General features: G+C 39.6%; 1 protein-coding gene across 1 annotated transcript; it reads right to left on the bottom strand.

Annotated features, from left to right (window-relative positions):
- Positions 1 to 1,727: 1,727 nt before the first annotated feature.
- On the bottom strand, positions 1,728 to 25,448 carry LOC142854179 (transmembrane protein 45A-like). Its single transcript, XM_075979825.1, has 5 exons — positions 25,301 to 25,448; positions 15,458 to 15,646; positions 13,830 to 14,014; positions 5,673 to 5,818; positions 1,728 to 1,818 (listed from the first exon to the last, which is right to left on the bottom strand). Exons 1-5 carry the CDS (start codon positions 25,446 to 25,448, stop codon positions 1,728 to 1,730), a joined length of 759 nt encoding a protein of 252 aa, XP_075835940.1.
- Between the last annotated feature and the right edge of the window lie 1,572 nt (positions 25,449 to 27,020).

Genomic DNA, 27,020 nt, shown 5'->3' with positions numbered 1-27,020 from the left:
TTAGGAAAAAGTATATGGTGGACATAGGCTCATACTGTCAGGAAAGAGATGGGTACTCTTGCTGTGGTCTTGTACCCCGTCACTTGTATTGTTTTAATAAAGTACTGATTGGCCAGTAGCCAGCAAGAAGTAGAGGTGGGGTGACTAGGCAGGATGGAGAGGCAGGGCAGTGAGAACATGAGAATTCTGGGAAGAGGGAAACTGAGTCTGCAGTTGTCACCCAGACATAGAAGAAGCAAGATGAAGAATGCCTCACTGATAAAAGGTACCAAGCCACATGGCTAGCACAGACAAGAATTATGGCTTAAAGAAAGATATAAGAAATAATAAGAAGCCTGAGCTAATAGGCCAACCAGTTTATAATTAATGTAGACCTCTGTGTGTTTCTTTGGGACTGAATGACTGTGGGACTGGGGAGTGGGGGATGACACAGACACTACTGCCAAATACTCTACTCAAGGATACTGAAGGGTACCCTCAGAGATCAATGTGATGCTGAAATATTTAAAAAGCCACAGTATTTTGATGTTGTAAGAGAATATATTAAAAGCAGAAAATATTATTTACCCATATATTATTCCATCAAAGATCATGTTCAAAAAGGTATAATGAAGCCAAAGGATTGTTCCAAGATGGCTCATTAAAGTGACAGTGAAATGGACTGCTGAGAACAGACAGACCACTGCCTGGAGCCTAAAAGTGAGACTATATCCTAGGACAATTAAGGAATCAAGATAAATTATACAACAAAAATAGTAGCCTCATCAAAATTAAGTGATAATGTGAAAAAATAAGCAAATTAAGTCAGTATTTACAAGAATTACCAAAATCATCCACATCATTTCTTTTTAGAAAACACACATTTAGTGTTTATCTCACAAACCTTACAAAGAAGGTCAACATTCATCAACTGTAATCCCATCAAAAGTTGAACTCATAGACACTGTTTTAACTAAAGATAATTATTGAAAAGAGAATTCTTATTGAAAAATATACTTTGTGTGTGTATGTGTGTACGTGTGTGTGTGTGTGTATGCTATGTGTCTGTATGTGTGTGTGTCTGTAGATATGAAGTCAGTGAATGTGGATACCATGTGTAGATGTCTGAAGACAACTTCCATGTTGGTCTTTACCTTCCACCTAGAGATAGGCTCTCTTTGTTGGTTACCATGGTGTACACAGGGTTAGCCAGTCTGAGAGCTTCCAGAAATTCTTCTACCTGTGCTTCCCAATCTCACAGAATGAGCATTGGGATTAAAAATATGTGCTGCCATCCTGGTTTATATCTGTTTCTCCGTGGGGAATGTTTCACAGAAAGGTATTTCTGAATTATTCAGCTTTTTCTGTACCACATGAGAATATGGTATAGCCTAATAGTGAAAACAAAGACGTGAGTTCTATACTAATTCTCTTCATTGCTCCTTTTTAAATGAATTACAAGATACAGCAAGACCAGGAGTCTGGAGACTGTCCACGTGGCAAATTAAAATGAATATTTTTACATATGATTCTGATTATAATACCATGTGTGTGAAATAAACTTGACATCCAAAGAACTTCAAAGATAAAAATAAAATAGTTACATTTAAGTACCTTTAAACAAAATTGGAAGTATAAACAGTACAGATCTGTTGTGTGTATTGAATGCAGGTCAAACGCAAAATGAAAGCAAGGTTCATTACAAAAAAGAAAAGGTTGATGCAAGAGAGAATGGCTGCCCATCAAGTTCACATCTCTTCCGATTCTTGTTCTTGCCCAGAATTTTTCAGGAGTGGAATTTGCATGGAGCAGAACTTCCTACATCTCCATTTAACCAACCTGGATGGGGAGGATGGGAGAATAAATCTTGGTTACCTGAAATCTAAAATAAAAACGGAGAGCAATATACAGCTAACAATCCAGTTTATTTCTGTACCTAGAGGAGGCTACTCAAAAAAGGCACATTGTGTTTCCTCGGTGTCAGAGATTCCTGAAAATTTATGTAGATTAAAGTCAAGCATAAGGAAACATAAATATGGCTTTTAAATGGATTACATGATTGTTTAACTAGGCATAAGAATTTGTGGGCTGAGCAAGGGATGAAACTGAGCTCAGTGGAGTTTCGGCATCAAAACCACTCCCATGGGCTGCAAAGAGATTTCATTTCCTATGAAGGATTTATGTGAATCTGAGAGTCTTCCCGGGGTGGCAGCCCAAGTGGAGTCCTAAGGCATTCTAAATTAATTTAGTTCTCTCTCTCTCTCTCTCTCTCTCTCTCTCTCTCTCTCTCTCTTTCACTTTTTATTGATTTTTTGTGAATTTCACGTCATGCATCCTGACCCCATTCATCTCTCCTGACCCCAACCAAAATTAAAAAACAAAACAAAAAAGCCCCAAACCAACAGAATTCTCGGCACGGAAGTTGCGGCATGACCCAGTGAGTCACACAGTTTACCTTTTAGTCCTGACGTCTTTACCGGTAAGTGTTCATTACAATGAGTCATGGGTCTGGTTTGAGGCCTCTGGCTTCTGCTACACCCTACACCCTCGATACTGGGCCCTCACTGGGAGTCCTCTTGGATATCCTATTGTTGTCTGACCTTCCCATGGTCCAGCAGTTCATAGATGAGGTGGGTGTTAGATAGGCTACCTGGTAATCCAGGTTCTGGGCCTGGGTGGTAGTTGGGCTGGTCAGCCTGCCAGCTTTCCTTTGTCATCACCACCCAGGCCTGCTCTCCAGCACTGCCCTGGCTAGTTCACCCTCTGGTCTAGCTCACGTGCACTCACAGCAAGAGGACCAGCTCTGCTGTGTTGCCCAGGCGAGAGATGCCTGGCCTACTCTCTGAACTGCTGCACTCGATGAGGGGCAGGACCAGCTCTTTTGTCCTAGTGCCTCCAAGGTCTCTCCTACCTGTTGCAGGAGGCAAGGGACGGGGAAAAGGGCAGGAGCATTCTGGGCTGACTTTAATCCCTCCTGGCCTCTTCAGAAATGTGGTTTTGCACAGGACACAGAGCACTCAGAATCAGGTGATTGCCCTGCCCATGGTGACTTAGGAATTTTCAAGAACGATTTTCTCCCCTGAGAATGTCATCACTTCAAGAGAAACTCAGAAGGAAGTGGTGATGATAATTTTTGACACTGGAAGAAAGGAAGTTACTTAGTGGCCCCAGCTCAGTAGGTTTTCTGAGTCTCTGATGAGCAAAGGTATTTACTAAGAGATAAGAAAACCTTTTCACATGTGTGATTTTCAGAAGGACACTGTGACTTTGACCACCTGAATATGATATGATTTCCAAAAATGCACAAGTCTATAGAAAGACATTTGATAAAGCAAACCCTCTAGATAATTCTTTTAAGAGAAAGTTCGCCAGGCCACCCACACATGACCCTTACTTCCTGTCTTTCTTTGGATGGAGTTCTGCACATCCCTGACAATGCTCTGGACTCTCAGTCCCACTAAAAGATCAACAGAGCAGAGACTTCATCCTATCTGCTACCCAAACCCCAGCCTTCTGAATTGATTCTGGCTGTAACATTTTGGACACTTTGATGGTAGAGTCACACTGCTCATCTGAGAACAGAAACTAACTCCTGAGCCTCTGTCAACTTACTCTACCTTCTCCAGTAAACAACGGGTGGTTAGTCTCTGAAACATCTTTTGACTCAAGAGCTGAAGGCAACTGCTTAAAACGATTGACCTTGGTTATTGACTATTAATATTGTCCCTACTGTCCTCCTCAAACCTCAAGTCACTTCTGCATGAAAGGCTAATACTCTGTCATAGTGCAAGCCTGAGAACTTCCTTTTGCCACTTTTTAAAGCCACACATCATTTCCTCATTGCACAACTTCAACATGGAGAAAATGTAAAGGGTTGGCTAGCTGATGAACTAGCTTTGTTACTGAGATTTCAATATAGAGAATTTAAGTATATGTAGTTGCTTTTATCGTATTAATTATTTAAAATTTTAATTTATGTATATGCGTGTATAGACTACATGTATGAGGCTACTCTGAAGGCTAGAAGAAGGCATCAGATATTTTAGTACAGGAGTAATGAGTGGTTAAGAGCCGGAAGACTTAGGGGCTGGGAACTAAACTGGTGTCCTCTGGAAGAACAGCAAGTGCTCTTTACCACTGGCGATTTCTCTAGCCTATGAATTAATTATTTTTCATAGCCCCTAGTGACTTTGTCTTCCTTTTCTCTGCTTTTTGTACACCCTTATCACAAGCCACAAACTCCAGTCACATTCAGAAGTCTTTAACCGGGTTTGATTTTCCTCTAGTAGCTCTAAGGTTTAGAGATGCAGAAATGGCCTCCAGGGGGCAGTAGAAAGCCAACAAACAAGAATGGAAAGTAACCACTATTCACTAGAATGGGGCCAAATTTCAGGAGCTAGATTCCGAGTAGATACAATCTTTTGATCCCATATAGTCCCTTCACGTATGTAAGAAAGACAAGAGCTGACCTATCATTTAGCAGTCATATGCCTGGTATTTGGAGAATCTCTGCTTTGCTTATCAAAATGGCTCAAGTGAATTATCACTTGGGAACCTGATTTTAATTGGTTGTTATTTCCTGTTATTTCCACAGAGGAGATCTTGTGAAATAGTTCTTTGCAACAGATAAGGCACAAAAAGATTTCTGAGCAGTTAACTCCCAGATAAAAAGCCATCATAATCGAGATTGCAGGTGTGAGATAGGATGATGCTATCCTTGAACCATCACTTTAGGAAACTGGCAGATAGCCTCATCTTTTAGGAATTCTGGGCACGGTTATTCCATACGCTATTTAGGCTGCATGACGATCACTATGCAGTGCCAAACGAATCACATACTGTTTGATACTACATCCATGTGGATGAGATACAAACACGTGGTGAAACCTTTACTACCACATTTTTTACAACTCCTTATCCTGAATTTCAGGGCTGCATTGGCTAGCCATTTAATCATATAAAGGTAGTACTTAATCTCAATATCAATCAAATAAAATCTTTACAATACCAATAAAAGAGCCAAACTAAACAGCATATAAGACTTTTCCAAAATAAATGAAGGCTGTACGGTGTCTTTAATTTTACCCGGAATACAGGTCTTTTAGTGGCAAACAAGCAATGACGGATTAAATGCAGCATGTTGGGAAATGTGCCCTTATGACCACTCAAGACAACAGAGAGGACTAACACAAATGAACTAATAGTCAACATCACTGTTAAGACATCCGGTGGATGAATGGGTTGGAGGAATCACAGGATCTTTAAGAAAAGTTGGCCGCTTAATGTGAGTACGCCAGGTAGCAGAAAGTGCCCACTGGAAAGTCCAGAATGAAATGTGTTGGGGATAGGGAGAGACTGGAAAGCACATGTGTAGTTTCTAAACATAGTATGTAAGAGATTCGACCTTATTAGGTACTTGATTTATTGAAATTAATGTGGCACTTGCCATGTTTAAAGTGTTCAAGGGCCAGTGACAACTAAGTGGAATGCTCTAGATAGAAATACTGCAGTCGGAGCTATGCTCTGACAGACAATGGGATGGAGTCTGCATGCCTGGTGGTTTGGATTAGGAAATCCATTGAGACGTGGTCGTAAGAAGATGGCCCCTTTCAGGTGTTTCCTTTCAATATTATTGGGTCTTGATGATCATATACCAAGAATGAAATAGCCATGAGCAAAAATCATTAACTCACCAAGTGATAACAGCATAGTTCACTCCAATGATGATATAGGCAAATGCATAATGCCAACAAAAATACACAGTGAGAAGCATATTGCTGTGATGATCTGTCAGATCCCATTCAAAACCTCCAGTCGGGTTATAAAGAACAAACCCCATCTGTAAGATAAACATAATAGGATAAAAACCCAAAAATTAAAATAAAGGAACATATTGCTAATAATGGTACATTTTAAAATCTCTGGTGATTAAGATAACGTCCATCATCTGAGATGTCACAGATAAATACTGTGTTTTGACCTGATTCAGTAACAGAGACAATATCTAAGTCATAGCTTTAAAACAGATCTTAAGGAAATTTAATGATCAATTTTCAAAATATGAATAATAAGCATTCCTTGTTATGTGAAGATGTTGAGAAAGTTCACATATACACATTTATTCTATTATTTTAAAATTAGGTTATATAAAATTGTAAAATAGACTCTGGCCAGGGAATCAGCTAGGCTAACTGTAGGTCTTTAGCTCTGGCCAGGGAATCAGCTAGGCTAACTGTAGGTCTTTAGCTCCGGCCAGGGAATCAGCTAGGCTAACTGTAGGTCTTTAGCTCTGGCCAGGGAATCAGCTAGGCTAACTGTAGGTCTTTAGCTCCGGCCAGGGAATCAGCTAGGCTAACTGTAGGTCTTTAGCTCTGGCCAGGGAATCAGCTAGGCTAACTGTAGGTCTTTAGCTCTGGCCAGGGAATCAGCTAGGCTAACTGTAGGTCTTTAGCTCTGGCCAGGGAATCAGCTAGGCTAACTGTAGGTCTTTAGCTCTCCCTTCTCTCTCCACCTCAAATCCCCCAATCTCATTCCCAACTCCATAGCAGACCACCTGCTATGGCCTCCCCTCTGCTCTGTCTCCATCTCTGGTAGATCACACAACTCTTCTCCAGCATTCCTCCCCACTCATTCCATTAGCACAACCCCCAACTCAAGCCAGCATTCCCTGGGAAACTTTCAATCCAGCCTGACAGAGAAGCAAGTAGGCCAGTGAAGCAGGTGGACAAGCCTCAGCTCTTAACTCTCTCTCTCTCTCTGCAAGTCCAAAGTTTTGTACCTGATTTATTTTCTAACAAAACTATGGAAAACTATAACTATAACTATTCAATCTTCAACCCCATCTGAGATCAAAGAAGGATGCAGTATTACCTGATTAAACAGGAAGTACAGAGTAAGCAACTTCCAAAACTAAGAAATGACAGAGATATATGGCTGCCTGAACAGTCATCCCAAGCACTGCTATGTTGGGCCCTATGTACCTGTATATCTGACAGACTTTTCTGATAAGCAGGAATTTTGAAGTACTGTCCTACCTTGACTTGGCAAAGTTTGGTAGTCACCTTCTTTTGTGTCTTGCTAGTCCAAATTGGATGGCATTCTGTCATCAGTTGAGGCAAGGACAATTTCTTTGCCCAGTAGCTAACTATGCCACAAATGAAATTAAATTCCATATGGAGGTTCTTAAATGCCCATCATTTGTTTAAAGTAAATTGGTGCTACAAGGAGCAGACATGTCTCATTGCCATGAAAAGCCTTATGTTATTAAAACATTTTAAATGTCATATTCTGTAGGTCTTTGAAGTGCTTGAAGACCATCTATCTATTTAAAATATATCTCTATTTAACCTTGAAAACATACCTAACATGAATATAAGCTTGATTCTTATAGATGATTGGTTCTTAACCTATATTTCTTTATTATTCTAAATAGCTTTAAGAACTAGAAATTTACATTGTTAAATAAAATGTATAGGTACAATACCTTAAACAAGAGTAGAAACATATATACAGTATAACAAAATAACCTTAAATTTGTATCAATATATAAAAATTCATGTCATTGTAAAATATTTGAGACTAGTAGTTTAGTTCAAAAGTAGATTCAACATTCACCCTTTTATCCCCATCATTTCTATACTATATCCCCCCTTTTCCCTTCAGAAAGAGATTCCTAAATCTAATATCCTTTGTTCAACTCTTTTTCCTGACCATGACCAATAACAACTTGTAACCAACCTCCCTAAATGATGACAAACAGCCATAACCCACAGGATGACCAAAAGCCATCCACTTGATTTCTTGGGATGTGGGTATCATGTTCTCTATTAAGCTTCCTGATGTTTGGATAAAATGTCTTCTTTAGGAGACCCTGAGAAAATTGGGATAACAGTCAAGTCCTGGAAAAGCTAGCTGTATTATTTTTTGTTTAGTCTCTGTGTGATGAGAAAGTGTAGAGCTTATCTGAAGTCTTGGCTGGATCATCTGTGAGGCTGGACCACCTCAATAAGCAGCTTTGAAGTTGTTCTAGATGCAGAATTTTGAGCAAAATGCAGCAGAGGCATTTTGAGAGGCTGGATCACCTGAGCTATTTGTCTTCATTGGTGTCTGGTCCTTTTTTTCTGAAGACACATTAATTTTTAAAGTTAACATATATATCTGCATTAATAGAAACATGGAAAGTGCAGTGTGAACAAGTCAGTTAAAGACGGTTCTTGTGGAATATCCCTTTACACTGTGTGAAGATGTGCCACTGTAGCTGGTTTGATAGAGTTTAATGACCAATAACTAGGCAGGAAGAGGTTAGGTGGGACTTCCGGAGACAGAAAAGACTTGGGGAAGAAGAAAGGAGGAGGTCATGAGACAGACACAGAAAAAGCAACATGAGCACTGTGGAGAGATGAGGTAACGAGCCATTCATCAGAACATAGATTAAAATAAATGGGTTCATTTCAGTTATAAGAGCTAGTGGGTCAAGTACAAGCTAAGACCAAGCACTGATGATCAACAAGTCTCTGGGTCATTATTTGGGAGATAGTGGTACAAAGAAAGACTTTCTACAGATGATTTTTTTTTGTTTTATATTTGAGCAAGGTAAAGGCATCAGTTAACTTTACAAGTTTGTTTGGACTGTACATCCAAACCTCTATCCATGATATATGAAAGGATGGCATGAAACAATAAGTCTGTAGTAAATAAGACTACAACACTGAACATGTTAAAGAAAATGTTAAATCTCAAAAGTATTGGTACAAAACATCCAGTAAATCTGGGATGATATGAAAAGACCAAATCTAAGAGTTATAAGAAAAAAAGGAAGGAGAGGAAATGCAAGTCAATGGCATAGAAAGTATTTTCAATGAAATTATAGAAGAAAAGTTCTAAAACCTAAAGAAGGAGATGCCTATCAAAGTACAAGACAAACCACCAAACAGACTGGACCAGAAAATTTCCCTTGACATATAATAATCAAAATTCTAAACATATAGAACAAAAAAATAATATTAAAAAGTGCCAAGGAAAAATGACCAAAATGACTAAGTAATATACAGAAGCAAATCTATTGGAATAACACCTGACTTCCCAGTGGAGACTCTAAAAGCCAAAGGCTCCTAAAATGATGTTCTATAGACTATAATAGACCACAGATGCCATCTGAGACTTCTATAACCAGCAAAACTTCAGTTGCAATAGATGGTGAAATAAGACATTCCATGATAAAAACCTAATTTAAACAATATCTATCTATAGATTCAGCCCTACAGAAGGTACAAGCTTTTCTTCCTACAGGCAAGCATCTTTGGTAGAGGAAAGTATCCTGCATGCTACCAAAGAAGAAATGTAAACACCAACCTAGTCACAAACCCTTTGGTCTAAAAAGGTGTCCTGCCCGCAAGGTATGTTACCGCAGTGGTGATATAAAGCTCGTGGGAGTAACTAACCAATACCTGATTTGACTTAATGTTGTAAGGAGGAGCAGGGGGGGGGGCTGCTTCCCGCTGCATGACTTCTGGCTAGCTTTACACCCAAAATAGTTACATGGAAGCTGTATTCATTTAAACACTGCCTGGCCCATTATATCTACTTCATCTTGGTCAACTCTCACATATTAATTAACCCATTTCTAATAATTTGTATATCACCATGTGACTGTGGCTTACTGAGATGAGTCTAACCTACATCCTTCTTGGAGAGTAGAGCCATGGCATCTGCCTGACTCTGCTTTCTTTCTCCCAGCATTCTGTTCTTTCTACTCCGCCTATCTAAGCTACTGTCCTATCAAAAGGCTGAGGCAGTTTCTTTATCTGACCAATGAGAGTAGCACATAGACAGAAGACCCTCCTACTCCAACTTAAGGCCCATGCCACAAGATGGAACCCATTCCTGACACTGCTTGAATGACCAGGAGCCCAGAGATCTAAGGTTAAACCAAATACTACTATTCTACAAAAAGAACATAGCAATAATATGACTCCTAATGACACTCTAATATATTCATAAATCAGTGCCTTGCTCAGTCATCATCAGAGAAGATTTCTACTGTAGATGGAAACAAACACAGACTCACAACTATATAATATGTAGCCTTAAACACTTAGCCCTAAACAGGATGTCTCCATCAACTTCCACCTCACACCCTCCAGGGCTCAGGGAACCCTACAGAAGTGGAGGCAGAAAGAGGGTAAGAGCCAGAAGGGATGGAGGACACTGAGGAAACAGGGCCACTAAATCAACAAGATTGGTGTACATAAGAGTTCACAGAGACTATGGCAGCATGCACAGGGTATGCAGGGTCTGCACCAGACCCTGGAGCTGAAAGAGTGGACATGCCCCCATTCCTAACCCAGAGATATTTCCAATTTATAACCACTTGAAAATTAAAACCTAGTTTTTTTTCCAAAAGAGTCTCACTAAGGAAACAAACTACTCTTAAGGGTAGGCTGCATGCCCAGCAGTGGGTGGCCAACAGAAAATGAGTCAACAGTACCTCTTGAGGTTCCTTGTCTCACAGTGTCATGCTGTGGTTTTTTTTATCTTAATTTTTATTTATATATTTTTTTTCTATTTTTACCTTACAAGTTCTTTGTACATATATTATGGCTCCCAGTTTATTGTTTTTATGGGATTCCCAAGTGTTAGAAAAGAATAAATAAGACTCTCCCCATTTGTAAATATTCTGATATTACATATAGCAAACACCGAGGATTTTTTATTTTAAAAAACTATAAATTAACTTAGCACATCCACAAGTACAAAATCAACACAAAAGTCAGTTATAATCTTTACACACAAGCAACAAATAACCCCAAAGTGAAATGAAATGAGCAATTCTACTACAATAGAATTGAACACCATAAAAGACATAAGAATAAATTTAATCACAGATATTCATGGTGGAGGATGTTGTTCCATGACATATTATTTGTGTATCATAGTCTAGATTCTGGTAAAGACCCCAAGAAACTCGCTCCTCCAAATTAAAGGGGGCCGGAGAGACAGCTTAGTGGCTAACAGAAGCTGCCATTCTGGCAGGGAATGCTGATGTGAGTTCCAGCAGCACACAGTGATTCACAATCACTTGTAACTCCAGTTCTAGGGGACCTGCTGAGGAAACAGGGCCTCTAAATCAACAGGGCCTTTTGAGACCTCTGCATGCAACGAATGCACATATATACATTTAGAAAAATCGAGAAGACCTATAAACTAAAGCTGTCCAACACTGTTAAAGAAAATCAGAAGTCTAAAGATAGGGAATGGATAGCTATAACACATGTATGAGCTGGAATTCTTAATATTATTGAGATAGTAATAGCTTATAAAGTAATTCTTTAGTAATAAATTAATTTAGTATATCTGCATGTACAAAATCAACACAAAAAGTCATTTATAATCTTTATACAGAAGCAACAAATAACTCCTAAATGAAATTAAAAGAGTAACTCTAAAAACTACAATTTAATACCTATTGAAATACAAATGTTCTTCATTTCAGACATTTAAAAAATAATGATCTTGAAATTCATACAAATTTCAGAGGATTCTGAAAAAAGAACAATACTTTAAAATGAAAATTTATATAGCGCACAATTTAAAAATTACTACAACTATACAGTAATTAAAACTTTGGTGTTAGCCGGGCGATGGTGGCGCATGCCTTTAATCCCAGCACTCAGGAGGCAGAGGCAGGCGGATCTCTGTGAGTTTGAGACCAGCCTGGCCTACAGAGCTATTTCCAGGACAGGCTCCAAAGCCACAGAGAAACCCGGTCTAAAAAAACCAAAAAAAAAAAACAAAAAAACTTTGGCGTTGGTTTAATGATAGGCATATAGATACAAGAAAATAAAATTTGTATTTCAGAAATAAACACAAACACACACACACACACACACACACACACACACACACACACACACACATATATATATATATATATATATATATATATATTTGGTGTTTCACAATATGCCAAAGGTATTTAATGAATTTGTCAACCTTAGTTAATAGTCTCTTCACTAAATGATGATGAGACAATCATAGTATAACATGGAAAGGTTGAATTTTAATTGGACCCCTGTAGTATTTACTTGCCTCATTTCTATGTCAAATATTGGCAAGAGTGAAGTGAAGAGGAATACATTCTGGCTCAGGGTTTCAGGGTTTGATCCATGGTCACATAGCTCCATGTGGTTGTGTAGAAGATGGTGGGAAAGACCCTCATCCAGGAATGAAGCAGAGAAAATGAGAGGAGTGGGACAAGATTTTCCCAAGACCCTGCCCCTGGTGACCTGTTTCCTCAAACTAAATCCTCTTTCCTAAAGTTTCCAGAGTTTCCCCCAAATAGCTCTGCCAGATGGAGACCAAACATCCAAAGTGTGAGCTTGTGAGGGATAGTTCACAGTTGAGTCTTGTCTGTATTTGAGATTGTGTTTTAATTAGAACATCTCTCCTTTCCTGTTCCTACCTCCAAACACTCCCCCCCCCCACTCTCCTCCAAATTCATGGTCTCTTTTTGCCTTAATTGTTGCTGCATGCATATACGTATTTGTACATACATATATATATTCCCAAATATAATCTGTTGAGTTCATATAATGTTACTTTTTTTGTATGTTTCCACAGCTGGTCATTTACTACATGGGCACTGAAGGCTCATGACCATTGATCTCACAGTAGAAAATGCATTTATACTGTCTCTAAGCATCTTCAAATATTGAGTAGCATCAATAGTGTTTGAAAGTCCAAATCCAAAGTCTTTTCTGAAACTCAAGGTAATTAGTGGAGAGCCACTTAAAAGTCAAAAGCAAAACTACATATTTCCAAGATAGAATGGCACAAATTAAGCCATGAGCTGTGACTAAGCTTTGAAAACATGAGTCTGCCACGAATATTTCCTATCAAGACCACAGAGACACTTAGCTCCCACTACATGCAAAGTTATCTAAAAATCCAAATATTTTCTCTACAATCACAAAACATAAGAAAACAGACTTTCAGCTCTGTGTCCTGAAATTTGGTGATAGTTTCAAAATAAATAAGTTTTTTTTCAACAAATGTGGTTGCATACCACATTTTGGTCCATATTGTCTTAGCTAGGGTTTCTACTGCTGTGAATAAGTCCCATGGCCAAGAACAACTTTAGGGAGTAAAGGGTTTATTCTAGCTTACACTTCCACAGCACAGTCTATCATTGAGGGATGGTAAGGTAGGAACTTAGACAAGGCAGGAACCTGGAGGCAGAAGCTGATGCAGAGGTCGTGAAGGAATACCGCTTACCAGCTTGCTCCTCCTAATTTGCTCAGCCTGTTTTCATATAGCTCCACGGATGCCATGGCTTGTAGTGAGCTAGGCCCTACTATATCAACCATGTAATTGCTTCACAGCAAATATTGGTTTCCTCAATTTCTTTGTTGTTGTTGTTGTTTGTTTGTTTTTTCGGGGCAGGATTTCTCAGTTTAACAGCCTTGACTCTCCTGGAACTTGCTTTGTAGACCAGGCAGGCCTCAAACTCAGAGACCCGCCTGCCCCTCCCTCCCACGTGCTGGGATTAAAGGCGTGTTCCCACAAGCACCAGTCTTCCTCAATGTCTTGCCTCCCACTAATTTTCTAAACTTGCTGGTCACTGGACAGCAAATGTATCACAGATGGCTTTTGACAATTCAGACTCTCTATATGCTGACTACTTGGGTATATGTACTATCTGCCTCCTCAGGCAACCAAGCATTTAAAAAATGTAATTTCTCAGCGGTCCACATAGTATTGTAGAAGGTCTTGAACTATAGAGAGATAAGTTCCATCAAAATGAGAAGCCACAGGTGCAGGCACACGACCATCACCTCGCAGTCCCAACTTACGTGCCATAACCAAGTCCCTTGGAGCAAGATGAGACTCGACCGCAGCAGCTCCAGAGTTATGTTATTCTTCGTGAGGACCTCCATGAAGGAAACCACGCCTGTCAAAACTGTGGCAAGAGCCAGGATCTTGTGCAAAAAAATGTCCACTACAACTCGGCCATGTGTGTGGTTGTACATGATAAAAGCTGATAGAGGGAAGAAAACAGTTTGTCATACAATGAAACCAAGAGCTGTTCACAGTTTGTTTTTTCTTCTCTCTGCCCACTGCCACGACTGCTTCTTCAAAATTGAACATTGGAATGATAAGCATCCTTTCCACTCCTCTAACATTTATTTTTTCCTTTACCACATCCTGGCATCTTCAAGCAACTATAAGTCAGAAATTCTCTGTGCAAGATGATGGATAAGAAGCTAATGGGCCTGGGGAACTATGAACTGTACAACTATACAGATAAATGAGCTGAAGTCTCACATCAGGGCCTTAGTCCCCTGGGAGATGTAAATACATACATAGACCATAACCTTGGACTTTTTAAATTAAAGTTATTTTCATTTTACATACCAACATCATTACCTCTACCTCTCCTTCTCCTGCTCCCCATCCTCCCCCATTCCCACCCTCCATATACTTTTCAGAGGCCTCCCTTGGGGAGTCAACAAAGTCTGAACCTTAATAGACACAGTAATATTATCTGGAATTCCTCAAGAAGTTTTAAATACGTGTATTGTTTCATTCTATGAAGAGATTCCAAATTCTTTGCACAAATATATAGTGTAGTAGCACTTGAGATAACAGGACTATACTGCTGGTTGTTGGGACTCGTCTTTTATCTGGTTCTTGTTCTCAAAGAGTAGCAGGCAGAAGTTCTTTCAACAGATGTGGAAGGCAAGATGAAGAGATAGGAAGTGACTATATTCTGATTATTTTTGGATTTGCATAATTAATATGCATCATATGTGTGGAATAAATGAAGACAAGTCTCTAAGCACTTGCTTTCTTTTCCCCTACAATAAGATGGGAAACCAAATGAACAGAATGTGCAGTTTATCATTGAATTCTCCAAATTTGTACCTCCTTCTTTAAGATTTATTTTCAATTAAATATATGTGTGTCATCAGGTTGTAGGTATGCATACATGAGTGCATACACCTCTAGAGTTTAGAAGAGAGGCTACAGGAAGTTGCAAGTTTCCTAGCTTGATCATGGGAATCAAACTCTGCTTCTCTGCAAGAATAGCAAGTGCTCCTAACTGGCTGACCTATCTCTCTAACCCCAACAACCTCATTTTTAAATATGGCTAAATATATTTATTACATGCTAACAGAGTTTTACTTCTTGGATTTTTTAAAGAGTCAGTAGATGATAGAAAATATCTTGATGTTAATACATGAGTCTTTAAGACAGAAAATGAATGAATACATTGAATGGTTTTGCTGGACTAAGCCTATTAAATAAATTAGTAGGGAAGGAAAATCTTTGGTATTCTGACACCCAAATATCTCACTGTGGCTGGGATAGAAGTGTTCTCATCAATCAAGGCTATACCATAACATCAAAGGTACCTTCTAAAAGGCTACCTAGATGTCTAATGGTTGAGAACAGTCCAGAAAAAAGTGCTGATACTTACCCTGCACCAGGAAAGCGTTCGACAGTGCCAGTTTGGTTAGGGATACTGGAAGACAATTAGTGGTAGAGCCTAAGATTCTGGTCACACCCAGGAGCCCATAGAAGATGTACATGACTGTGTGGTGCAAGCGCAGGACCCGCATCAACTGGCTCTCTGAGGCAGCAGCATATATTTGTAGGCTGATGGCACCTGGAAGAGAACACATCACAGTACAAATAGCCTTCTCCACCAGTTCCTAGGATGCAGGAGGGTGTGCTAACAAGTGTTAAAATTTATTATCCTCTATGAAAACAGTCCTTCAATATGAGTCATTTTGGTTCAAGTACCCATTACAAGTTAGTGAAATCTCAAAAGGTTAGGTTGTTGCGATTTAAGAAATCAACCTGAGAGCAACTGATTCTTTGATTTCTAGATATTACATCATTAACATAAAGTCATTGCTCTCAAAAAAATACTTCTAAAGTTTCAGCTTCCCATAATTAATACATACAATCTAAATAACCCTAACCCTGAGATAACTGGTCAGGCCTGACGGACACAGCATGCAGATTAGTCAGCTCCATAAACTGTTTAGCATTGTTAGTGATACTGCCTTATTTGTTACTCTATAGAAATTGACAAAGAAATGCCTTTCTTTGAAAAAAACTAGTCTATAATTTGAAGGCCGTAGCAAAGACCTATTCATTAATAAAACATGAAAAATCTTAATGGGAAAATAGAATATTTTGCCTCTTATAATGGCAAATTGTCTAGTCTAAATGACTTCTCTAATTCAGAAAGTAAAGAAGGGAATGAGTGAATTATGAAGCCCTCCCTGACTCTGATTTCTCTTCCAAACTTCTCAGCACTGATGGATTACTGAAGTCTTCCTACCATCAGAGGGAGTGTTGATAGAGTGGGACTTTTTTCAGGGATTAGTACAACTGATTCAAGATTATTTCACTCGTTCCAACTAATTTTATAAAGGAAAGTCACCAATATGGGGTGGGTAAATTCAATTATATGACTAATTCATTAAAGAATGGCCTTTGAGTCAACATCAACAATCACCTCTCTAGATGTAGCCCTGCCCAAGACAGATGTGGACACTGGACAGAACTTTACCCAGTAAGCCACAGCTATGTGGCGATACACAGATTAATGAAGATGCGTTAGTTTAAGATATAAGAGCTAGTTAGAGGCCCCAGGGCAACAACCTCCACAGAAGTAGGTACAAGGGAGCAACCACCTAGGAAGCAGGCCTGAGCCAAAGACCTCTGTGGGACCAGGTACCAGTTAGGGACCTCTAAGGGAGCAGGCCCAAGCCAGGGACATCTGCAGGACCAGGCCTGAGTCAGTTACCTCAACCAGAGCAGGCCCAAGGCAGCAACCTCCACATGAGCCAGTAACCTCTCCTGGAGCAGGCCCCAGGAAAAGACCTCCACAGAAGCAGGCACAAGGAAGCTGCCACTAAGGGAGCAGGCCTAAGCCAGAGACTTCTGTGGGTCCAGATGCCAGTTAGGAAAATCTGAGGGAGCAGGGGTGGGCCAGAGACCTCTGCAAAACCAGGCCCAAGCTAGGGACTTCCACGGGAGCAGGCCTGAATTAGCAACCTTTGCCAGAGCAGGACCAAGGCAGTGACCTCAGTGGGAGCAGCCCTAAGCAAGAAACCTTCATGGGAGCAGGCCTAAATGACCCCCAGTATTGCAGAGTGACCCCAGGAGTACTGTGTGACCTCAAGGAACACTGAGTGACTTCCAAGGTGACAGGAACTGTGGCCCTGATTGTACCATGAGGAGTAACCATCTGAGCCTTGGATCCACTGGCACCTAAAATACTGAACACCAGAGATACAACCCCAACTATAGCAATCAAAGGAAAGATGCATAGACAAGGTAAGAACACACTCAACATCACAAAGAGCAATATGACACCAATAAAAACCAGTGGTCCTACAACAACAAGACTTGGACAATCAAATATAGATGAAGCAGAAAAAAACAAACTAAAAAATACTTTAGGAGGATGTTTGAGGCCCTTAAAGAGGAAATGAAAAATTCCCTCAAAAAAAAGACAAATAAAAATTGGAAGAAATCAACAAATCCCTTAAAGAAAACCAAAAAAAAAAAAGCAATCAACCAGATGAAAGAAACTATCCAAGACTTGAAAACCAAAAGAGAGACAATAAAGAAAACACAAACTGAGGAAATCATAGAAATGGAAATTATGAAAAATATTCTCAGAAATCACAAATGAGAGCTTGAAGAGCAGAATACAATAGATGAGAGAGAGAATCTCAAGTGCTGAAGATACAATAGAGGAAATAGACTCATTGGTCAAGGAAAACATTAAATCTAACAAACGCTTAACACAAAATATCCAGGAAATATGGAACACCATAAAAAGACCAAACGTAAGAAAAATAGGGATAGAAGAAGGAGAAGAAGCCCAACTCAAAAGCACAGAAAATGTATTCAACAAAATCATAGCAGAACTCTTTCTCAACCAAAAGAAAGATATGCATATGAAGACACAAGAAACTTACAGAACACCAAATAGACTGGATCAAAAAAAGTCCCTGTGCAACATAATAATCAAAATACTAAACATATAGAATAAAGAAAGAATATTAAGAGCAGAAAAAGAAAAAGGCCAAGTAACATAAATGTAGACCTATTAGAATTACACCTGACTTCTCAATAGAAACAATGAAAGTCAAAAGGTTCTGGTCAAGCATTGTAAACAGAATCCATCCTTCTGCTGCATACAAGAAACACACCTCAAACTCAAAGACAGACATGGCCTCAGAGTAAAGAGTTGGGAAAATTTTTTTCCAGTCAAATGAACCTAAGAAACAAGCTATTGTAGCTATCCTAATAGCTAGCAAAATAGACTTCAAACTAAAGTCAATCAAAAGAGACAAAGAAGGACATTTCATATTAGTTATAGGAAAAAAACCCATCAAGAGGAAATCTCAATATTGAACATCTAGGCCCCAAATACAAGGCACCTTCATATATAAAAGAAACACTTCTAAAGCTTAAATCACACATTAAACCCCATATACTAACAGTGGAATACTTCAACACCCCACTTTCACCAGTGAACCAGGTCTATCAGAAAGAAAATTAACAGAGAAATAAGGGAACTAACAGATGTTATGACTCAAATGGACTTAGACATCTATAGAACATTCAATCCAATCATAAAACAATACACTGTATTCTCAGCATCTCATGGAATCTTCCCAAAAAATTGACCACATACTAGGTAACAAAGACAATCTCAACAGATATAAAAAATTGGAATAACCCCATGTAACTTATTGGATCACCATTGCTTAAAATTAGAATTCAACAGCAACACTAATTCCAGAAAGCCCACAAATACATGGAAATTAAACGATGTTCACCTGAATCATCAATGGGTCAAAGAAGAAAAAAATGAAGAAATTGAAGACTTTCTAAAATTCAATAAGAATGAGCATACAACATACCCAAATTTATGGGACACAGTGAAATCAGTGTTAAGAGGAAAATTCATAGCACTAAATGCCTACATGAAAAACTCCACACTAGTAAGTTAACAGAATATTTGAAAACTCTATAACAAAAAGAAGTAAACTCACCCAGGAGGACTAGATGGCAGGAAATAATCAAATTGAAAACTGAAATCAACAAAATAGAAACAAAGAAAAGAATACAAAGAATCAATGAGACAAAGAGTTGGTTCTTTGAGAAAATCAACAAAGTAGACAAATCTTTATCCAAACCAACCAAAAGGCAGAGAGACTATCCAAATAAACAAGATTAGAAATAAAAAGGGGGACATAAAAGATGTGGAGGAAATCCAGAAAAATCATTAGTTCATATTTCAAAAACCTGTACTCCACAAAACTGGAAAACTTAAAGGAAATGGATATTTTTCTGGATAAATGTCACTTACCAAAATTAAATCAAGACCAGAGAAGTAAATTAAATAGACCTATAACTGCTAAAGAAATAGATACAGTCATCAAAAGTCTCCCAACCCAAAAAAGCCCAGGACCAGATAGTTTCAGCTCAGAATTCTACAAGATTTCAAAGAACTAATACCAATACTGCTCAAATTGTTCCACACAATAGAAACAGAAGGAACATTGCCAAACTCTTTTTATGAAGCAACAATTACCCTGATACCTAAACCATACAAAAACATTACTAAGAAAGAGAATTATAGACCAACTTTCCTCTCGAACATTGATGCAAAAATTCTAAATACAAAACTGACAAATTCAAGAACACATCAGAAAAATCATCTATGATGATCAACTTCACTTCATCCCAGAGATGCAGAGATGATTCAACATACAAAAATATGTCAACATAATCCACCATATAAACAAACTGAAAAAAATAACACACATGATCATCTCATTAAATGCTGAAAAAGCCTTTGACAAAATACAACATTCCTTCATGATAAAGGTCTTAGAAAGAGCAGAGATACAAGGAACATGCCTAAACATAATAAAAGGCAATATACAGCAAGCCAACAGCCAACATAAAACTAAATGGAGTAAAAGTCAGAAACAAGACAAGGTTGTCTTCTTTCTCAATATCTATTTAATATAGTACTTGAGGTCCTAGCTAGAGCAACAAGACAACAAAAGGAGATCAAGGGAAGACAAATTGGAAAATAAAAGTCAAACTCTCACTATTAGCTGATGATATGATAGTTTACATTACAGTCCCCCAAAATTCTACCAAGAAACTTATACAACTCATAAACAGCTTCAGTAATGTAGCACGATGCAAGATTAATTCAAGAAAAATCTGTAGCCCTTCTTTACACAGATGATAAATGGGCTGAGATAGAAATCAGAGAAGCATCATCCTTCACAATAGCCACAAATAACAGAAAATGTCTTGGAATAACTCTAACCAAATAAGTGGAAGACTTGTATGACAAGGACTTTAAATCTTTGAAAAAAGAAATTGAAGAAGACACCAGAAAGTGGAAAGATCTTCCATGCTCATGGGTAGGTAAAATTAACATAGTAAAAATGGCAATCTTACAAAAAGCAATCTATAGATTTAATGCAATGCCCATCAAAATCCAAGTAAAATTCTTCACAGATCTCAAGAGAACAATACTCAACTTCACATGGAAAAGCAAAAAACCCAGGATAGTCAAAACAATTTTGTACTATAAAGAAACTTCTAGAGGCATTACAATCCATGACTTCAAACTCTACTACAGAGCTACAGTACTGAAAACAGCCTGGTATTGTCTGGTATTGAACAGACAGGAAGACCAATGGAACTGAATCGAAGACCCAGATATCAATCCACACACCTACAAATGCCTGATTTTTGATAAAAAGCAATAAATATAAAACTGGAAAAAGAAAGCATATTCAACAAATGCTGCTGGCATAACTGGATATCAACATGTAGAAGAATGAAAATAGACCCATATCTATCACCATGCACAAAACTCAACTCCAAATGGATCAAAGACCTCAACATAAAACCAACCACACTGAACCTCATAGAAGAGAAAGTAGGAAGTACACTTGAACACATTGGCACAGGAGACCACTTCCTAAATTTAATCCTAGTAGCACAGACACTGAGAGCAATAAATAATAAATAGAACCTCCTGAAACTTAGAAGCTTCTGTAAAGCAAAGGACATAGTCAATAAGACAAAATAGCAGCCTACAGAATGGGAAAATATCTTCACGACATTGGACAGAGGGCTGATCTCCAAAATATAAAAAGAACTCAAGAAAATGGTCATTGAAAGAACAAATAATCCAATAAAAAATGGGGTACAGCTCTAAACAGAGAACTCTCAACAGAAGAATTAAAATGGCTGAAAGACACTTGAAGGAAATTCTCAACATCCTTAGCCATCAGAGAAATGCAAATCAAAACATCTCTGAGATTCCATCTTCCACCAGTAAGTATGGCCACGATCAAAAACACTGATGACAACTTATGCTGGAGAGGAAGTGGGGTAAAGGAAATCACTCCTCCATTGCTAGTGAGAGTGGAAATTTGTAAAGCTGCTTTGGATTTCAGTATGATGATTTCTCAGAAAATTAGGAAACAACCTACCTCAAGATCCAGAAATTCCACTTTTGGGTATATATCCAAAGGATGCTCAATCATACCACAAAGACTTGTGCTCAACTATGTTCATTATAGCATTGTTTGTCATAGCCAGAAAGTGGAAACAACCTAAATGCCCCTTGACTGAATAATGAATAAGGAAAATGTAGTACATTTACACAATGGAGTATTATACAGCAGAAAAAATAATGACATCTTGAGATTTGCAGGCAAATAGGTGGATCTAAAAAACATCATATTGAGTAAAGTAACCCAGACCCAGAAAGACAATTATTATATGTACTCACTCATAAGTGGTTTTTAAACATAAAGAACAAAAACAGCCTATAATTCACAATTCCAGAGAAACTAGACAATAATGAGTTCCCTAAGAGAGACATACATGGATCTAATGTACATGGGAAGTAGAAAAAGACAAGATCTCCTGAGTAAATTGGGAGCATGGGCACCATAGGAGAGGGTAGAAGGGGAGTGGAGAAAAATATATAGCTCAATAAAAACAATAAAAAATAAAGAATAATAAAATAAAAAATAATCACCTTTTAATAAAGTATTTAAGATTAAAATTATAATTTGAATATATACAAAGGGGTAGTTTGCAAACAAAATTATCTTTAGTACTTTATTTTCTATTAAATCTTCTTTATACACATGGAAATATGCACACAAAAAGAAAACAGAACTCTGAAGTTAAAAGCACTCACCAACTAAAACCATGCCAGTTAATATAATTCCATCCAAAAGTTCTGCTCGATTGATCCATGCTTTAGATTGAAGGTAAATCTGTTTATGTTTTTTGCAGATATACTTCAGAATATTCACTGAATTCCACCAAAGACTCAAAAAAATCAAGAAAGATCCTGGGAGGGCATGACCTTGGAAATCCCCTGGGATCTACAGAAATAAGAATAAACAGCAGGTAGGAATAGCATTTCTGGAATCTCTCATCTCCATACAGAAGTCGATCTTGTTTTGGCCATGGATTTACAATAGATCTCACTATAATAGCAATAACATCTATAAGAATTAAAATTTCCAGTCATTAAACACCATATATTAGGTACCAAGCCAACTATTTCACACGCCTAATTTTTGAAACCCAAGCATGAATGAAGAAGGATTACCATTTTAAAATGAGGCACAGATTCAGAGAATTTAAATGAGTTGTCCAGATCTCAAGACAATGTAGAATTTCCCTATAGTTCTCTAAGAGTAGGAGGCAAGGGATTTTGCCCATAGTTCATCCATAGTTCATCGGCGTATCTATTGAAATTTTAATTACTCAGTCTTGTTTATGCTGCCCTTCAGAAGAAAGGCAGTCACACAGCAAACTCCCTGTTATTCTGGTTCTTTCCACCCTCTTCTGTCAAGTTCCCTAAGCCATGGTTGTAGGAGCTGTGTAGCAGATGTAGACACTGGAGGTGGGTTCTCCAAAATCCACTGACCTTTATGCTTGTACCCACTTGTGTTTTTTTGTAACTGTCTTTGTTTGCTGTAAAGAGAAGAGTCTTTGGTGAGAAGTGGTAACTACACTTATCTATGGTTTGAAGGTCAAGATTTAGAAAACATTAAGGAATTTTGCTAGTCTAGCAGAGTGGTGGTAGTAGATTCTCTTCTAAGACTCACAACCTCACTAGTCCTGGGAAGCTTCTATTTTTCTAGTACCAGGTACAATTTCTGTTCTGTTGAGTGGGCCTTAAAATCCACTTAGACAGCTGTTGCTTACCACCACGTGTGAGCGTCACTATTACAGCTTTCTGGGTATCTTGCCATGCCGGTCATTGTTGTGGTTCATAGGCGTGACAGCTGGGTAGGACTACAATTAATCTCCTCCCTTGGCAACTTGCAAAGAGTACTTTCTGGCTCTATGGAAACTAGACTACAGTAAGACTTTCAGGGTTAGACCCAGCTTGAACCAACCAAGTCCTCTGTTCTAAGTGTATGATGTCTTCAGTAATAGACGCTTATCTTAAACCTCTAAGAGGCATCCAAGGGCAACAGCAATACCCTAGATTGTTCTGGTGTTTGGTACACATGCATGCATATGTGTGTGTGTGTGTGTGTGTGTGCATTGTATACAGATACATTTATATTTACTGTAGAATTTTAGGTAAATATAAAATATGATTCCTTGAGACTTTATCAAACTATCTTGGTATTATTTGTCCATTCTCCCTCCTTTTTCTGTACCGCACCCCTTTCTTCTCCCCAGTTAGGGTCCCAGGCTGTTTCTCCACTTATTCTTTCTTATTACCTAAATCCTGCTTTTCCCCTCTCAATAACCCTCCACCATGGTCCCTTTATACTCTTGTGATTTCTGTAGTTACCATGTGTTATATACTAACATCAGAAATGTTGGAGCTAGGAATTGAAGAGAAGAGAAGAGAAGAGAACATTCGATGTCTATTTTTCTGGGTCTGGGTTACCTCATTCAATATAATATTTTCTAAGTATACCCATTATTCTGAAAATTTCATAATTTCATTTTTCTTTTCAGTTGAATACTATTCTATAATGTATATGTGTACCATATGTTCATTATTCCTCTGCTAAAGGACATTTCAGCTGTTTCCATTTTCTAGATAAGACTGCCTATGAACAGTGTTGAGCAAGTACCTGTGGAGTAGGGTATGCTGTCCTTTGGGCATATGCCAAGGAGTGGTATATCTATGTCATATGCAAGTGATTTCTGGGCCTCTCATTGGCCTCTCTCTAGGCAAACCCATCTGATAATCTAGAACACTGATACTCAAAGTAAGATAATCATTCTGGTATTAAAAAAAACCCATGGCTTTATTGGAAAAGCAGAAGCTGATGTCCTACAACAGACCTATCAGCTCTAAGTCCTTATTTGACCCAAATCAACACATGATTCCTATCACAATGAAGTGTAAGAAACAACAGCAGAAGACAGAATTCTGCAGAAGCACTACTATTGACATTGGGACCAGATAATTCTCTAGTGAGGTTGGATGAGTAGCTACTGCATAGAGCACGGTAGTACGTTTAGAGCATTGACATCTACCTGCCAGACACTGGTAGCATGTAACCACCATCTCTAGTCTGACAACCAACACTATAGGCAGATAAACGTTTTCTGGTGGGCGGGTCAATCTTATTCTTTTATGAATTGACAAATGATGGTCTAAAAGACCAATTAATCTTTGAAAATGCTGACTTTAAAATCATTTTTAAAATCAAAATACTATTTTTTTCAGAAAAATTAAAATGTGACAAATTCAGTTGTTAAGTAGTTTATTATTATGTACATTTTTCCAAACTTTTATTCCCGCTTATATAAAAAGAAATGTTGCAATTTATATTTAAAAAATGTTCACAATCCACCGGGAGTCGCAGGCTCAACAAGGGCCTGAATCTGTGACCAACATAGATGTCGCCCCCTCCCCAGACTTACAGGTCTGCGGGGGCCACAGTCACACAGGATCTCGCCTGGAATCAGAGAAGAGATGAAAGGCAACCACTCTGTGCCATCTTTTATTGGTGCAGTGGGCAGTATTCAACCAAGTGCCGCCTGTGACCCAACCAAGAGCTCTGGTGCTAGGAGCTTGGGCACCATTGTGGTGAGGGAGTACAGGGAGGGGATGTAGAAGAGAGGGAGAGGCAGAATGGTTTGTGGGCTGGGGAGAGAGACGGATGCAGAGACGTGAAGGTGGTGAGGAACGGGCTGACATGAATGGCCAGCCGGCTGCATGAGTCCAGGGAGATGTCTGTGCTTGGGCTTTAACCAAAGGCCAGGTCTTGATCCGGGGCCCTGGAGCAGCCAAGGGAGCCTGGGTTCATGTTTTTGGCTCCTGACATCGCTGGGGCCATGCAGGAGCCAGTGGAGGGGCCTCTTCGGTTTCCAAGGGCTATACTGCCATGGGTAGGGGTCATGCCAATCTCAGTGGTCTGAATAGCCAGCTACCTGGGCTCTGGTGACAACCTGGTCTGGGCTGCTACTGAGGACCATGTCTGGGTCTGTGACCTTGCCTCACCCAGGGTCTGTGGCTCCTGAGACCATCAAAGACCATGCTGATGCCGAGGGTCTGGGCTGCACCTGGGGCCATGTTGGTATCCGAAAACCATGTTGCTGCAGGAGCCATGCTGATCCGGATAGCCTGTGCTGCCACCTGGGACCATGGTGACATTCAGGCCAGGCTGCTGTCTAAGACCATCACTGGGTTCGTGGTCCTACCACAGCCAGGGTCTCTATTGACGTCTGTGGCTCATGTTGTCGCCAAAGGCCACACAGATGTCCTGGGTCTAGGTCACAAGCTGTGACTATGTTGGTGCTAGGGTGGGAGGGGCATGCTGCTGCCAGGGACAGTTTGACCTGAGTGGCATGCATTGTCATCCAGGGCCATAGTGTTGTCTGGGCCAGGACTACTGCCGAAGGCCATGTCTGGGTCTGTGATTCTGCTGCAGTTGCAGCTGGGGTCTGTGGTGATGTCAGTGGCCAGTGTTAGCACCTGGGTCATTGGAACCATGCTGTGCTGAGCCAGTCCCGCCCATCCCTGGCTCTGGGATTACTGGTCCTGCCCCTGGCTGGACAGTGCAATAGGTGAGCTGGCCTTACCCTTGGGGGGAGAGCTAATCCCTGCACTCAGGAAAGATAGCCCCACCACTCACCATAGACACGCACCTCACCCGGGCAACACACTAGAACTGACCCTGCGGTTAGGGACACAGGTGAGCCAACCCTGAGGGTGTGAGACAGGTGAGCCAACCCTGAGGGTGTGAGAGCAGAAGAGCTGACCTCCCTGCCTCCCCATATGCCCCATGGAACAATCAGGACAGAGGGCTCTGTACCTTGCCTTGGCAAACCAGTAGAACTGACGCTGGCTATATAATGAGGGGAACCTGGATCTGAGAGCCCAAGAACAAGAGACTTGGCCCCACTCCTTGTTGTAGGCTGCTTGAGATGAGCTAGCCAAGGTAGTGTTGATGTTTGGGTGGAAAGTTCCATCCCAGGCCCCTCCCCTGGGAGTTGCCTCAGTCCAGACTCCACCTCCAATGTTTGTATGGAAAGTTCCACCCCAAATCCCCTCCTCTGGGAGTTGCCTCAGTCCAGACTCCACCTCTGAGAAAGTCCGCAAAACGACGACCCCTCCGAGAGAAGCTCAAGACCACTCCCACAGGCTCTTAAAACTGCCTCCCAGAGACCAAACACGTGGTTTTCCAGCCTTCCTTTCTTCTCTCCTCCCTTCCCTGGTCACCCTGGAACACTGGCATCCATTAAACCCGGGCTTTTTCTAATTCAGTTTGTTTTGGTCTGATTGGATTATTGTGTTAGCGGATAGGTTTATTGGGCCATAAAAACATTTCGTTGGGTTCATCCAGGTAGTTACAAGGAGGGAAATCTAGGAGTTGACCAACCCAGCTACCACCCAGACCTAGAACCAGGGCTATGAGTTGGCCCACCCCAATATCCACCAAATCTGTGAACTGTTGGAGCAGGTGAAGGTG

Source organism: Microtus pennsylvanicus, chromosome 1 (assembly GCF_037038515.1).
Source record: "Microtus pennsylvanicus isolate mMicPen1 chromosome 1, mMicPen1.hap1, whole genome shotgun sequence".
Taxonomy (NCBI): Eukaryota; Metazoa; Chordata; class Mammalia; order Rodentia; family Cricetidae; genus Microtus; species Microtus pennsylvanicus.
Note: the sequence above shows the minus strand (reverse complement) of the source record. Positions and strands in the feature narration are given on the sequence as shown.

Excerpts from the sequence above, each read along its gene's own strand:
- LOC142854179 (XM_075979825.1), bottom strand. The coding sequence starts at position 25,448 with ATGACCCCTACCCATGGCAGTATAGCCCTTGGAAACCGAAGAGGCCCC. Across the intron at positions 14,015-15,457 it reads GAACGCTTTCCTGGTGCAGG|CTTTTATCATGTACAACCAC; the intron begins GTAAGTATCAGC and ends TCCCTCTATCAG. Across the intron at positions 1,819-5,672 it reads AACTATGCTGTTATCACTTG|GTTGGTTAAATGGAGATGTA; the intron begins GTGAGTTAATGA and ends CTCCCCATCCAG.